Source organism: Hyperoodon ampullatus (genome assembly GCF_949752795.1).
Source record: "Hyperoodon ampullatus genome assembly, chromosome: 9".
Taxonomy (NCBI): domain Eukaryota; kingdom Metazoa; phylum Chordata; class Mammalia; order Artiodactyla; family Ziphiidae; genus Hyperoodon; species Hyperoodon ampullatus.
Genome location: NC_136922.1, coordinates 2,298,727 through 2,312,265, shown reverse-complemented (window position 1 = coordinate 2,312,265; position 13,539 = coordinate 2,298,727). Strand labels below are relative to the sequence as shown.

Genomic DNA, 13,539 nt, shown 5'->3' with positions numbered 1-13,539 from the left:
CCATACACAAAAATAAACTCAAAATGGATTAAAGACCTAAATGTAAGACCAGACACTATAACACTCTTAGAGGAAAACATAGGCAAAACACTCTGACATAAACCACAGCAAGATCTTTTTTGACCCACCTCCTAGAGTAATTGATATAAAAACAAAAATAAACAAATGTGACCTAATTAAACTTGAAAGCTTTTGCACAGCAAAGAAAACCATAAACAGGATGAAAAGACAGCCCTCAGAATGGGAGAAAATATCTTCAAATGAAAAAATGGACAGAGGATTAATCCCCCAAATATACAAACAGCTCATGGAGCTCAATATAAATAAAACAAGCAATCCAATTAAAAAGTGGTCAGAAGATCTAAATTTTACCAAAGACATTTTACCAAAGAAGACATACAGATGGCCAAAAGGCACATGAAAAGCTGCTCAACATCACTAATTATTAGAGAAATGCAAGTCAAAACTACAATGAGGTATCACCTCACACAGGTCAGAATGGCCATTATCAAAAAATCTACAAACAATAAATGCTGGAGAGGGTGTGGAGAAAAGGGAACCCTCTTGCATTATTGCTGGGAATGTAAACTGATAAAACCATTATGGAGAACGGTATGGAGGTTCCTTAAAAAACTAAAAATAGAACTACTATATGACCCAGCAATCCCACTACTGGGCATATACCCTGAGGAAACCATAATTCAAAAAGAGTCATGTACCACAATGTTCATTGCAGCACTATTTACAGTAGCCAGGACATGGAAGCAACCTAAGTGTCCATCAACAGATGAATGGAAAAAGAAGATGTGGCACATATATACAATGGAATATTATTCAGCCATAAAAAGGAACGAAAGTGAGTTATTTGTAGTGAGGTGGGTGGACCTAGAGTCTGTCATACAGAGTGAAGTAAGTCAGAAAGAGAAAAACAAATACCGTATGCTAACACATATATATGGAATCTAAAAAAAAAATAGTACTGATGAACCTAGTGGCAGGGCAGGAATAAAGATGTAGTTATAGAGAATGGACTTGAGGACATGGGTGCGGGGAGAGGTGGAAGCTGAGGTGAAGTGAGAGAGGCATGGACATATACACACTACCGAATGTAAAATAGCTAGTGGGAAGCAGCCACATAGCACAGGGAGATCAGTTTGGTGCTTTGCGATGACCTAGAGGGGTGGGATAGGGAGGGTGGGAGGGAGGCTCAAGAGGGAGGGGATATGGGGACACGTGTATGCATATGGCTGATTCACTCTGTTGTACAACAGAAACTAACACGGTATTGTGAAGCAATTATACTCCAATAAAGATCTATTTTAAAAAAGATTTTAGAGTTTTACAGAGAAATATACAATAAAGTAAAGAGGTTAACCTCTCGTTAATATTGTCTCCCCCTTTCATTGATCCTGATTTCCTGTTATTTATTTATTTATTTATTTATTTTTACTGTTTCGATGATTTTACTTTTTCTTTTAAGCCAACTTATATCCTTCAGGAAGATAAAGACATTCACTCACACTTCTGTATAGCTGTGTAGCTCTAATGCATGGACTCCTATATACACATATGGAATCTTCTCAATTCAGCCTCTAAAATGGGTTTTACATTTCCTTCAGGTCGCATTTTCACTGGCAATGATTTTAGATACGGATTTAGACCCTGCGGTTTTAGATACGGTTAAAGAAACAGCTGGCCAAGCTCCTCGGCAGGAGATCCGAGCTCCCGGAGGGCAGGCACTGGACCTCACACATCCCCCCGCGTGGCCGCTTTCCTCCTGTGTCCCCATCTTGTGTGTCAGGGCCTGTCGACTGTCTCCTTCATTCTCCCTAGACGTGGAACATGCAAAGCCCATTGAAAGGCATGGCTCCAGGGAGGGGAATCCCCGACACCCCACCACCCACCCCCGCCCGACTCCTGTGTGAGTGCAGCTACCCCCAACGCCATCCTCTGTCTGAAGGCTTGGATCTCTCATCACCCCCCAGTGTCTGCACTCCTTTGAACCACACTCTAAGGAAAGGCTTGGATCACCACGGCAGTTCACTGCGGGTTTTCCTCTGGGCTCGGTCCATGTCTTGAAAGAAAACTCCCCTTCTCCAGGCAACAAAAAGTGCTTTTTCAAAAAAATGCCCAATGATCACTTATATGTGGAATCCAAAAAAAAGAGGGTACAAATGAACTTAGTTACAAAACAGAAATAGAGTCACAGAGGTAGAAAACAAACTTATGGTTACCAGGGGGTAAGCGGGGAGGGATAAATTGGGAGATTGGGATTGACACATACACACTATTATATACAAAATAGATAACTAATAAGGACCTGATGTAAATAAAGTCTACTCAGTACTTTGTGATAACCTATATGGGAAAAGAATCTAAAAAAGAGGGGATATAGGTGTATGTATAACCGATTCACTTTGATGTACAGCAGAAACTAACAGAACATTGTAAATCAACTATACGCCAATAAAAATTTAAAAATAAAAAAAGAATAAAGAAAATGTGATCTCTATATATTCATATATATATATATATATATATATATATATATATATATATATATATATTCATATATATTTTTCAGCCTTAACAAAAAAAGAGGAAACCTTGTCATGGATAAACCTAGAGGGCATTATGCTAAGTGAAATAAGCTAGACAGAGCAAAACAAATACCGCATGGTATCACATATATGTGGAATTTTAAAATATTTTAAAAAATATTAACAGGGATAGTTATAGCTGAAAGGGTCATTACACACTTCTAAAGGAAGTTTCACTAAATATAGTCAGCATTAAGGAGATGTGTTGACAAGAAGAATTTAAAATAAAACTCGAAACAAACAAAACATTGCCCAGTGAAATAATTGTCAGCCAGGCATCCATAAGTGTCATGGCTCGGGGACCGGGACAGGAGAATGAGCGGGTCTCCAGGCCTCTGCTGGAAGCAGATCTGGGCTGAGGTAGGGGCAGGGGCAGCTGCTCTTGCTCTGAGAACAGTAACGATACCTTTGCTTTCCTGCCTCAGACAAAGGTTGCCATGGCAAAGCTGCTAAGAGGCAGAAAGAAATGCAGTGCGCGCGGCCGCCCGGCTGTGAATGCTGGGAGCAGAGAGGTCCTTTCATCTTCTGGGTTTTCAAGTGTCACCCCGTACACGGCGGGAAATGGGCTTTTCTTCCAAGAGAGCTTTCAAACCCAATTAAGAGACCATTTTCATGGCCCCGTTTGTCCAGATCAAAGGATGATTTGCCATTTAATGCAGATGCCCGTCATGGTGCGGACGCCCAGCAGCTGTGATTATGCCTCTGAGGGGCTCCCCCCGCATCCGGGCCCCCTGTCTGTCAGCAGGCTCAGGCGCTCCAGGACCACGCAAATTACAGACAATCAGCCTTGTCAGTGGGAAGGGCGGGATTCCTGCCTCATACTGGGTGGGTGGGCTCCAAGGGGGACTGAATTGAATCCTGGGCTGAGTGATGTCAGAATTATTCCTATAACCAAATGCCGGGGCTTCTGCTGTTTCTGGAAAATGGGATTGTCTTTCAAAGGAGAGATAATTTAAAGATGGAGCCCATGGCAGCATGCCCACCTCTGAACATTCACCCAAGCAAAGGGTCAGGGACAGGCTGGTGGAACACTCGTGAGTCCAGCTCACACGTACAACAGCCTTGCCTCTAAATAGCTCCTGCCCTTGGGTCCCATGTGTGACGTTCCTGGGCCTCGGTTTCCTCATCTATGAAAAAGGTTGTTGATAATCCAATCAAGCCTGATAAATATTTGGAGGTTGAAAAATGAGCACATTAAACACAAGAAATAAAACTAAAACACAGCCTAGCTCAGAGTGGGTGTGCAACACAAAGTAGCTATTATTATAATACACACACCTTGATTGACAGGGTAGTTGTTAAGATTTTTGAGACGTATCAAACTAGAGGAATCAGCTGGGGCTGCTGAAAAGAACTGAATGTGAAATTATTTTAGTTATAATCTCCAGTGACCCAGAAAAACTTTTTTGTTAGGTTTTGATTTTGGGTGGAGCATGTGTGGTGAATATGGACTCAACCAGGGGAGCCCCAGCAGAAAGCTGAGGATCTTCTCAGGAGATTGTTAACCTTCATCCTAAAGGGTGTCCTTTGAAATACGATTTATAAGAGTGAAAGATGTGACACCATATATATACTGTATCTCCTATTTATATAAATTGTGACACATCATAGAAAATCATGCAATAATAATATTCTCAAAGACTATTTAAACAATGGGAAATGCTCACAATAAAATAGTAAGTAAAACACCACACAGAAAACCTGTATGATGTGTTGCATTATCCCAGTTTTGTTTATATTACGTACACATATAGGTACACACACACACACACAAACACATAGGTATTAAAATAACACTGGGAGGAAGCTGCCCCTAAATGTTTCTGCATCTCTTCCATTTTTCTAACGGATGTCTAGTTTTCATAGGTAGAAAGGGGATGCTACTTTTAAGTGGAACAACGGAACCAAAATTGACATGGAAGGCAATCAATTGGCAGCGTGGAAAATGGAGACGATGATGTAGAAAAAACCATGGGAAAGTCCCCAAAAAATACATAAGAGAAAATGACAAAAAAAAAAAAAAAAAAAAGAAAGTTAGAAATTATGGAAGAGGTGCCCAATCCGTGGAAAATGGAAGCTCCTGAAAAACAGAGTGAAGTGGCCCAGAGGCAATGACTAAAATGTCCCCAGGTGAGGGAAGATCTGAGTCTTGGATTAATAGGGCTTCCCAGATGCTGGGGGTTGGGGTCAAGATGAACAGCACAAATGGAAAAAGTAGATCTTGGCAAAATGTGTGGACTTACAAAGAAAAAGTAAGTTTACTTCAAGGGTCCAGGTTGTCACGAACTATCAGATCAGCCCCAGGCCCGGAACTGAGTCGAATAGAATTCAACACCCAGGCCCCATCGCAGCCCCTCTCTTGCTCTTACTATGGCCACTTTCTGTTCTGCCCACAGCCGGGCTCTGCTCTGCATTGGCAGTGGAACCCCAGAGCATCAGGACCCATGTGCTGGGGACTGGAAACCCTCCCCACTGCAAGGTGAGATGCAGCTCACTGACGGGGCCCGGGGGCGGGGGCGTGGAAGGGGGCTATGTACAGCAGTCCCCTCCCTAAAGCTGGAAGCAGCTGAGAACTCATATCTTTGTGTGTGGTTTTTCCAAGGTTGCCCAGGCTGCTTCACCTCTGACCAGCAGAAAACTGTCCAGGGTGGCTGAAATGTTTGCAGCTGTGAGAAAAATCATTGTTGCCGCTACGTCTAAGTCCCCCCTTCACAGCATCGTATGGAAACTTTGCTCACCCGTGGCTAATGCTTCATTTTCACCAGCCCCACTCAGAATCGCTGATGGAGGAGGCAAAGTGCTGTAACCAAAGAGGTGAGCTAGGAGGGGACAGAGAGGGTGGGGCTGATTCATAGGAGGTGACACAGCAGTTATCCTCTTATCAGTCCTACTGATAGACGGATCGGTGACACTCTGAAGCATAATCATTAAGAGCATCTGTGACTGAGCTTCCCAGCCCGACCTGGAGCCGCGATGTGATTTATCTCCACGATGGCAGAAACCACGGGGCCCCAGTCGATCTGACAGAGGGAGAATTCTTCTCCGGCTTCAGCGGGGACCAGGCAGCACGCCCATTTGCCCTATTTTTCCTAGAGAATCTGCCAATATCATCATCATAAACATCTTCACAACCATCCTAATCCTGGGAGCATTCCATAATCCCTACATGCCAGAATTACACAGCCAACTTCATTATCAAAACCCTCCTCCTGACTGTTGCTTTTATGAATCCGAGCATGCCAGCCAGGACTCCAACTGAACCAACCTATATCATATCCCTTATGAAAAACCTGTCTACCACTAACACCTGCCCTGTGCTGACGTGTCTCACTACCCATCATCACCTCAGGCATCCCACCATAAACAGAAGAAATCTGACAAAAGATTTACTTTGAGAGAGTAAATAGGCCGTGGGTCACAGAGAACTCAGCCATGGGTCACAGCACAAGGCTCATTGATCAAAGTGCATGTCAGCATCTCTGCATCAGAATCACCTGACATGCAGGTTAGAATGCTAATTCCTGGGCCCACCTAAGACTTGTTGAATCTGAATCTGTGAGGGTAGAGGAAGACTCCCTCCCTGACCCTGAGCCATACTGCCTGTGTTTGGGAGAATAAGGCCTCCCAAAGATGTCATGCTTTCATCCTGGAAGCCTTTCAACCTGACAAGGAAGAGGGACCTTGCCAATGTGATTAATTTAAGAACCTTGACAGGAGGGGAGTGGGGGTTATCTTGGATTATCTGCATGGACCTGATCTAATCTCATGCATCCTGAAACATGAAGAACCTGTCTCATCTGTGGTCAGAGAGAGAGGTGGCCATGAAAGAAGGGTCAGAGAGATGCAACACAGCCACCTTGAAGACGGAGGAGGTGCCATCGCCCAGGAATGCGGGAAACTTCTAGAAACTAGAAAAGTCAAGGACAGACCCTCCAAGCTGTCAACCCTGATTGTAGCCCAGTAAGATCCACCTCAGACTCCCGACCCACAGAACTGTAAGATAACAGGTTTGTCAGAAAATAAACACATGGGAGTTTAAAAACCCCGGTCGGTTGAGCAGCCTCGGGCCTGGAGGCTGGGGCTCGCATCCTGTCACAGTTGGCCACTCCAGCAGGTGACCTCACACTGAGGCACCCAGGCCTCAGTTCTCATCGTTGAGTGGAGAGAATCACAACTGCCGTGACAGACTCTTAGAGAGAAGACGGTGTCTGAAAAATGAAATTCTGTTTTCTCCAAAGTAAAGGTTGTTTTCCCTAGGAGGGCAGTGGGTTTGGGAACATCCCTCTTCCCTGCTAGAGAAGAAGAAAGCCAAGAACTCCAAGTTTTCTTAGTGGCATTTGTGCCGCAGATGTTCCACTGTGACTGTCATTGTGCGTGTCCTGTCCCCTGATGGGCCCTCTGGCACGTAGTCGCGCTCAAAGGTACATGTCAGGTGAAGAATGAATTAAATCAACGCATAGAAAAGGCAGCATCTTTAGGTGAACGGTGGGTTCCCATAAGTGCAGCCGTTTCTAGTAGCCTCTGCAGCGGGTGGCCACAGCTGCCACTGAGGATGGTCCTGAGTGGTGGTCACATGGGTGTAGGCTCAGACCCTGGCTCTAGAACTTACCAGCTGGGAACCAATGGGTAAGTTCCCTGACTGCTCTGAGCCTTAGTTTCCTCACCTGTAAAATGGGAATCTTAAAATGGCCCCTAATCATAGCGTTGTGAGAATTAAGTGAGTCCAGGCCTGGGAAGTGCTCCAGCACGTTGGCGGGCAATGGGGAACCACGCAAAGCTCCACTGTTGCTTTTATTGCTGTGCACCAGCCAAGCGATGGCCACTATTCTGCCCACCCTAGAGAGGGGCCTGGCTCGGGGATCCGAATCCAGATCCAGAGCTTTCCTAAGGCTCAGCTCTGCTTATTCTCCAGAAGGAACATGAGCACACAGGAAGCTCAAGGGTCTCTTGCCCACCGGCTGCTGTCTGCCTTCTGGGAGCCCGCGCACCCCAGAGGTGGGACCCCCGCCCTCTGTGCCTTACCTGGATCACCCCGCCCCCTTCTCCAGCTTCTCCAGCCAAGAACACCGCAGGCAGCTGCAGCATCTTCCCCAGCCAGTCCATCATCACTGTTTCCAGCTCTGTGCACGCCGGGCTGGCGGCCTGCGGGCGGGAGGTGAGGGTGAGCCGTAGGCTGGCCGCCCGCAGCCTCCCGCCAGCTTGGGGTCCAGCGGAGGGGCAAACAGGGGGGCTTCCTTGCTCCCCTCCCTTTGATGGAGCGACTTAGCAAAAAGCTCTCAACATTTTCAAAAGGCCTCTCCCTGGGTGGGAACCCCTTTGGAGGTGGGCTCTCCCGGCACAGATTTCCCCGAGAAGCAGGGGCAGAGGCTGGACCCCTCCCCGCCGCCCAGCAACCCCAAGGCATCACCGAGGACCGCTGCGGGGGAGCTTGGTGCCGAGAGCGGCACACGTGACCTTCGGCTCCGCCCCCCGACCCCGGCACCTGGAGAAGCATGGAAGGAGCCACCATCCCCGGGGCCCAGGTCGGCCGCTGGAAGTCCAAGGTCACTACCTGCAGGGGTTTGCAGGTCTCTACATGCCTCACCCGTAGGCACGCGTCCCTGGTGACGTCACCTCTGACTCTGACGTCACCCCACGCTTCTCCAGCCGGAAGCTCTAAGGGCTGGGGCCATAGCAAGGGCCCAGGTCTTGCTGAAAACCTTCCACTGAATCCCACCCAGACTGAACTCTCCCAATCCAAGATGCTGTTCAAATGCCCCCGGAAGGTGTCAGGCAGGCTCTCTGACGGTGCGTCGAGGAGGATGGCTGGGCAGGAAGGCAGTGACCGTCGCGATGACCTGCCCCCCAGCCGCACTGGGCCCGCGCAGGGAGCTCATTCAGCCACCCGTTTACAGAAGGAGCCAGAAAGGCTCCCTGGTGGAGGCTGCTCTGCAGTCACAGTGGGAGGAGCGAAGATGGGCTGAGCAGAGGAGGTGCAGCCCCGGGAGCCCCCGCAGGCCTCTGATCCCGCCTTCCACGCTCGGAGGGGGGAGGGGCGGCTTGGCCCCAGACTCCGCCTGAGGGTGGACGGACCTCCCCTTCCATGTGGGTCTCACTGTGGTGGTCCGAGTGCTTTCCAGCTCCCCAGGCACTGCTGGCCAGCCCCACGCGGAGGGTCCCACTCCATCGTGGCCGAGCCCGGCTCCAGGCACGGGGACCTTTCTCACTGCCCAGAACCCGGGGCTCGGCCAGCACACCTTAGAGACAGCAAGGAAGCCCTCCAAGGCTCCAGACCATCAGACTGTCCTCGGGAAGGACAGACATAGTTGGAAAGATGCTAGCATCACCCTGGATGGCTCTTCTGCCGTGGTGTCTGATGTAAGGCATGTCCTTTAGGGGAGGGTGTGCTCAGCCCAGACAAAGGAAGGTCCCCGAAGCCACACAGGCGGCCCCAGGCTGCTGTCCGCCGAGAACTGCAGCAGGACCTGGGGGTGACCCTCCAACCCTGCCCCTTGGGGCGCCGAGGCCCACCCCCCCCCAGCAACTGTGGACCCCAGGCTAAAGAGGAGCGGTGGGGGTGGAAGTGGGGAGCTGGGGGCAAGCGGAAGGTGGCAGGGGCAGCGGGCAACTCCGCTCGTGCGTTCAGGGACCCACGTCTCCTGCAGGCCTCACGCAGGAGTCATGAGTCCGCTCGGCTCCAAGGCACAAGCAAGTAGGCAGGCACTCTGGACCCCGAAGGCCAAGAGCAGAGCCTGGCCTGGGGAGGAGTCCCGGCGCGTGGGCAGCCCTGGGGCCCCGGGCGCAGTCAGCAGGCAGCCCTCCTTCCAAGCGCTCTGCATTGGGGAAGGCAGGACTCCTTCCCGCTATGCCGGGCTGGGGTCTCTCTCGGGACGGCAGGCGTGGCCGAGAACAGAGGGGATGGGATGAAGGCAGAAGTGTTTCTCACACTGCAGATTGTACAGAGGTCCCTGTTCCGCTTGGGAGACGTGCTGGGGCTGCAGAAGCTCCAGGGCCGTTGGCTGCGGTTGGAATGCAAGCCACGTACCTCTAAACACACTGCTGTGCAGAACCGGCTTTTGCATGTGGACATCACTCCCCCTCTGTTTCCCCAAATGCCCTCATGAGCCCCCCCACCACCACTCCAGGGCTGAGTCCACCTCCCTCCTGCGGGGGCACCGCCACCTGCTCGCCGGCTGAGTCCTGGGTGCACGTCCCCGTGCGGGACCCCCAGGGCGCCGCTGCCGACACTCACCCAGGAGAAGCCGATGCAGCCGATAGCCCCACACAGCATGTCCGCGAGCATGGCCGGGTACGAGCTGGCCGTGGGGAAGTAGGCGAAGAAGTATGGGCTGTGCCAGTGGGTCACCTGTGCGGGACACGGCGGTCACTCGGGGCCGGGGACCCAGGGCGCTGGGTCGGCCATGGCCAACCAGTTCTCTCAGAACAGCCCTGCTTTAAATCCTGGCCAGGAGCACGTGCCAGTGAGGGGGCCGCCCCTGAGGCCCAATCTCTTCCTGTTACGAGACAGTTTTTCCTGAAAGTACTCCAAAAACTAGTCTATATCCAAATAAAAGAGGTCTGACTTTTGGGGTTTCTTTAGCCGCCTCACCGCTGCCCCTCACTCTCCCGTACAATCCCTTCCTTGCTAATGGAGCAAAGCCTCTGGGTTCCACAGTCTCCCTGCGCCCCCCCGCCACGGTCTGTAGTGTGTGTCCCCAGATTCCTGTGTTGAAGCCCTAACCCTGTGCGATGTGCCCGGCACGGGGGCCTTTGGGAGGTGGTGGGTAGGATGAGATGGTGAGGGTGGACCCCGCTCACCTCACCCCCGCAGGGAGGAGAGGCCAGGCTCAGAACCTCCCAGCAGGGGAATCTGCAGGAACCCTGACCCCGGCCGCCCAGCCTCAGCCCCGTGAGAAGTGGACGCGCTGTCCAAGACGCTAGCGGTGGGGTTTGCAGCTGCAGAACAGCCAGGACAGCCCGGGGCCTGACATTTAACCGAACTCCTGGGAGGCGTTTGATGCTGCGCAGCTTCTCGTGTTTGCACAGACAACCTCCCGGCAGGTGAGAACCGGAATCCTGTGCTCCGCTCAAAGCACAAATGTCACGGGAACTCCAGGGAGGACGAGAGAGGGCGCCCTGGGCTTGAGGGACCTATCAGGGAGCTGAGGCCGGAGGCCCAGTACCCCGCGGGCAGGGGCTGAGCCCCGGGTCCTGAGATCCCAGGCCCCGGGGTCCTGACTGCAGATGAGAGGGTAAGGCTGAGGGTCTGGGGCCCCGCCTGCCACAGCAGTGAACGTGCTTTTAGGCGAGCCCTGGGCAGGCAACATCGCACCGCGCAAGCCTGAAGCCGCAGTGCAGTTTCCTTTGCTCTCTGCTCCCCGCCGAGTGACTCTTGGGGGGACGACTGCCCTGGGTCCTCCCCACTCCTATCTGCGGCCCCTGGCGCACCCCACACCGAGGCACACTGGCCTCAGAGAGGACGCAGCACCACGCAGCCCCTCTTCTCAAATAAAATAAAGGAAACGTTTCTCCCACACGTGTGATCTCCCCTCTGCTGGACACAAAATAGTAAGTGTGCTTTATTTGGAGCAATTAACTTACTTGAAACCAGCCTCCAGGGGTTCATTTCCTCAACAGTCACGTAACGACTCTCTCACCTACCAGGGTCTCAGGGTAGGGGTCTAACCTTGTAAGAGAGCAGGACCTCCTGGGGTCTTCCCGGGACAGACCCCTCCCCCATGTCCTCTGCTGTGTCTCCTCTCTGACGCACCCAGATAAGAGTATCTGATGCACATATTTCCTGAGTTGTCTTACCAATGCTAAAACCCTCACCAAACGGAAAAAATTAACTACCTGGTGACCATGCGCATGTAGCCCCCAGGCCTACTGGTGCCTGAGGATTGCTACCGTTCACCCCTGGAACCCTGCCCCATTACCTCACCATCAACCAATCAGAGAACTGTGCACTAGCTGATGACTTAACCCGGGACTCCCCTCCCTCACCTGGCCTTAAAAATGCTCTGCTGAAACCCACCGGGGAGCTCGGGGTTTTTCGAGCGTTAGCTGTCCAGGACTCCTTGCTGGGCACCTGCAATAAAGGCTGCACTTTCCTTCACCACAACCTGGTGTCAGTAGATCGGCTTTACTGCATATGGGTGAGCAGACCCAAGTCGGTTCGGTGACAAACTGTGGGGCTGGGGGGAAAGCACAGTCACTGCCTTTGGAGCCCACACGATCTGGGTTGTAATCCTGGCTCCATCACTTACTAGCTGTGTGACCTTAGGCTGATCACCCAACCTCTCTGGGCTTCAGTTGCCTCAGTTATAAAATAGAAATAAAAAAGTTTCTATCCAAGGAAATGGTTGTGAGGATTAGGTGAAATAATTCATATGAATTGCCTGACGCCCAGTAAGTATCAATATTAAATTAGCACCAGCCCTCCTGTTTTCCGATCTTGGACACAGGCTTACCCCTGGCATGATGATCTTCTCGACGTCCTTAATGATGTCCTCAAATGTTTCTGGCTCCTGGGGGGCGGCGGTGGGGAGCAGGGGGCGCAGGTAGCCAGGCTCCACGTCGGGGTACACCTGGCGCCCCTCGATGCCCTCCAAGTAGTCGGCCACGTAATCCACCATCTCCTTCCCTCTCCTGCGGAATTCGTGTGCATTCATGGTGACCGGGCTTCCTCAGAGGCAAAACCTGCACAAAGAGAAAAGAAACCAGTCTGAAAACATGATGAGGTCTCACTTGGAGCGGGGCAGTTCCAAGCAAGCTGACAGCTGGGGCTGCCTGGGTGGAGACCCAAACACCCTGGAGTCCACCAGACCCCAAGTCAGCAGCACTTTCCTTCCTTGTCTGGATGGGGTAGAAATGACCCTGGATTTGGAGACCGCAGCAAAGAGCTTGCTGTGCTATTCACCAGCTACTCAGCTGAAGACAATGCCATGTCTCGTTTTTTTCTACCTGCATCCGTGAAATGGACCAGGGCACACATTAATTTCTATGGTCCATCCCAACTTTAATAACAAGCCTTGGTCCAAGTCCTGCCTTGCTCTTTACTAGCTGTGGGACAGAGACTCTCTGAGCCTCTCTCTTTATCTGAGAAAAGCATATGACAGTGCTGATCTCTCCAGAAGATATGAAGGCAGTCGCATGGCATGAGTACAGCACTCAGACCAGAGCCCGGGCAGCATAACCCCCATCAGTGAGTCTTCTTCTGTTACCTTGACTCCATCACCAGATGGAGCTGCACCCCTGCATACAACCTGCTTTTCAAAAATCGTGCTTTCTTTCCTCATCACATAACAATGTACAGGTGATCCTGGTCCTCTGTGGTAGTAACATTCCATAAAGTCTCCATGAATTAGCAAACACTGGACCTTTACTGGGGAAATGCAAGGTTACATTCCTGTGCGTTTCTGGTCACATTTTTGTCAATCAGTCAATACATAATCTTTTTTTATGTGTTTCTTGTTAAAGACACTTTATTTAATATGCACTGACTCATGAACTTCGGACTCCTGGCCAACAGCTCTCTGACTCTTGAATGAAGCTTATCAGACACATGTGATTTCTCCCTAAGGCACATCGCAACCTTCTTGCATGGAGGACCCCTAGAAGGCACTTCAGCACTATATTAGCACTATATTTGGGGGTCATTTTAAATAGTCAAATAACCACGAATAACACAAAAATGTGGCACTAAATAGACCTGCTTGTTGAAACAACTAGGCAGAGCATTGCCTGGTTAGATTCTGCTGGGCACAAGTGCATTTGGGCAACTCAAATGTTTCAACCTTGAGTGATCATGAAAGCACCACGACTACTGATGTGGGGATTACGAATGAATTGTAGCAAAGGGTGACACTTGCATACAGAAAATCCGTGAATAATAAGCATAGACTGTATTTTCAAAACAGAAAACTTGGACAACACACAGAAAAATATTCAGCAAGAATGC

At 50.6% G+C, this 13,539-nt stretch overlaps 1 protein-coding gene across 1 annotated transcript in view; it reads right to left on the bottom strand.

Moving 5' to 3' along the window:
* The window catches only part of DDC (dopa decarboxylase), a gene marked incomplete at its 3' end in the record, with an annotated part of 69,799 nt that extends 57,543 nt beyond the window's left edge, over positions 1-12,256 (bottom strand). Inside the window, exons 1-3 of the mRNA XM_079711240.1 lie at positions 12,050-12,256; positions 9,832-9,945; positions 7,623-7,742 (exon numbers count right to left, since the gene is read on the bottom strand). Of these exons, the coding sequence (XP_079567366.1) occupies positions 7,623-7,742; positions 9,832-9,945; positions 12,050-12,250 (435 nt within the window). The 5' untranslated portion in view covers positions 12,251-12,256. The remainder of the gene's footprint in view (positions 1-7,622; positions 7,743-9,831; positions 9,946-12,049) is intronic.
* Between the last annotated feature and the right edge of the window lie 1,283 nt (positions 12,257-13,539).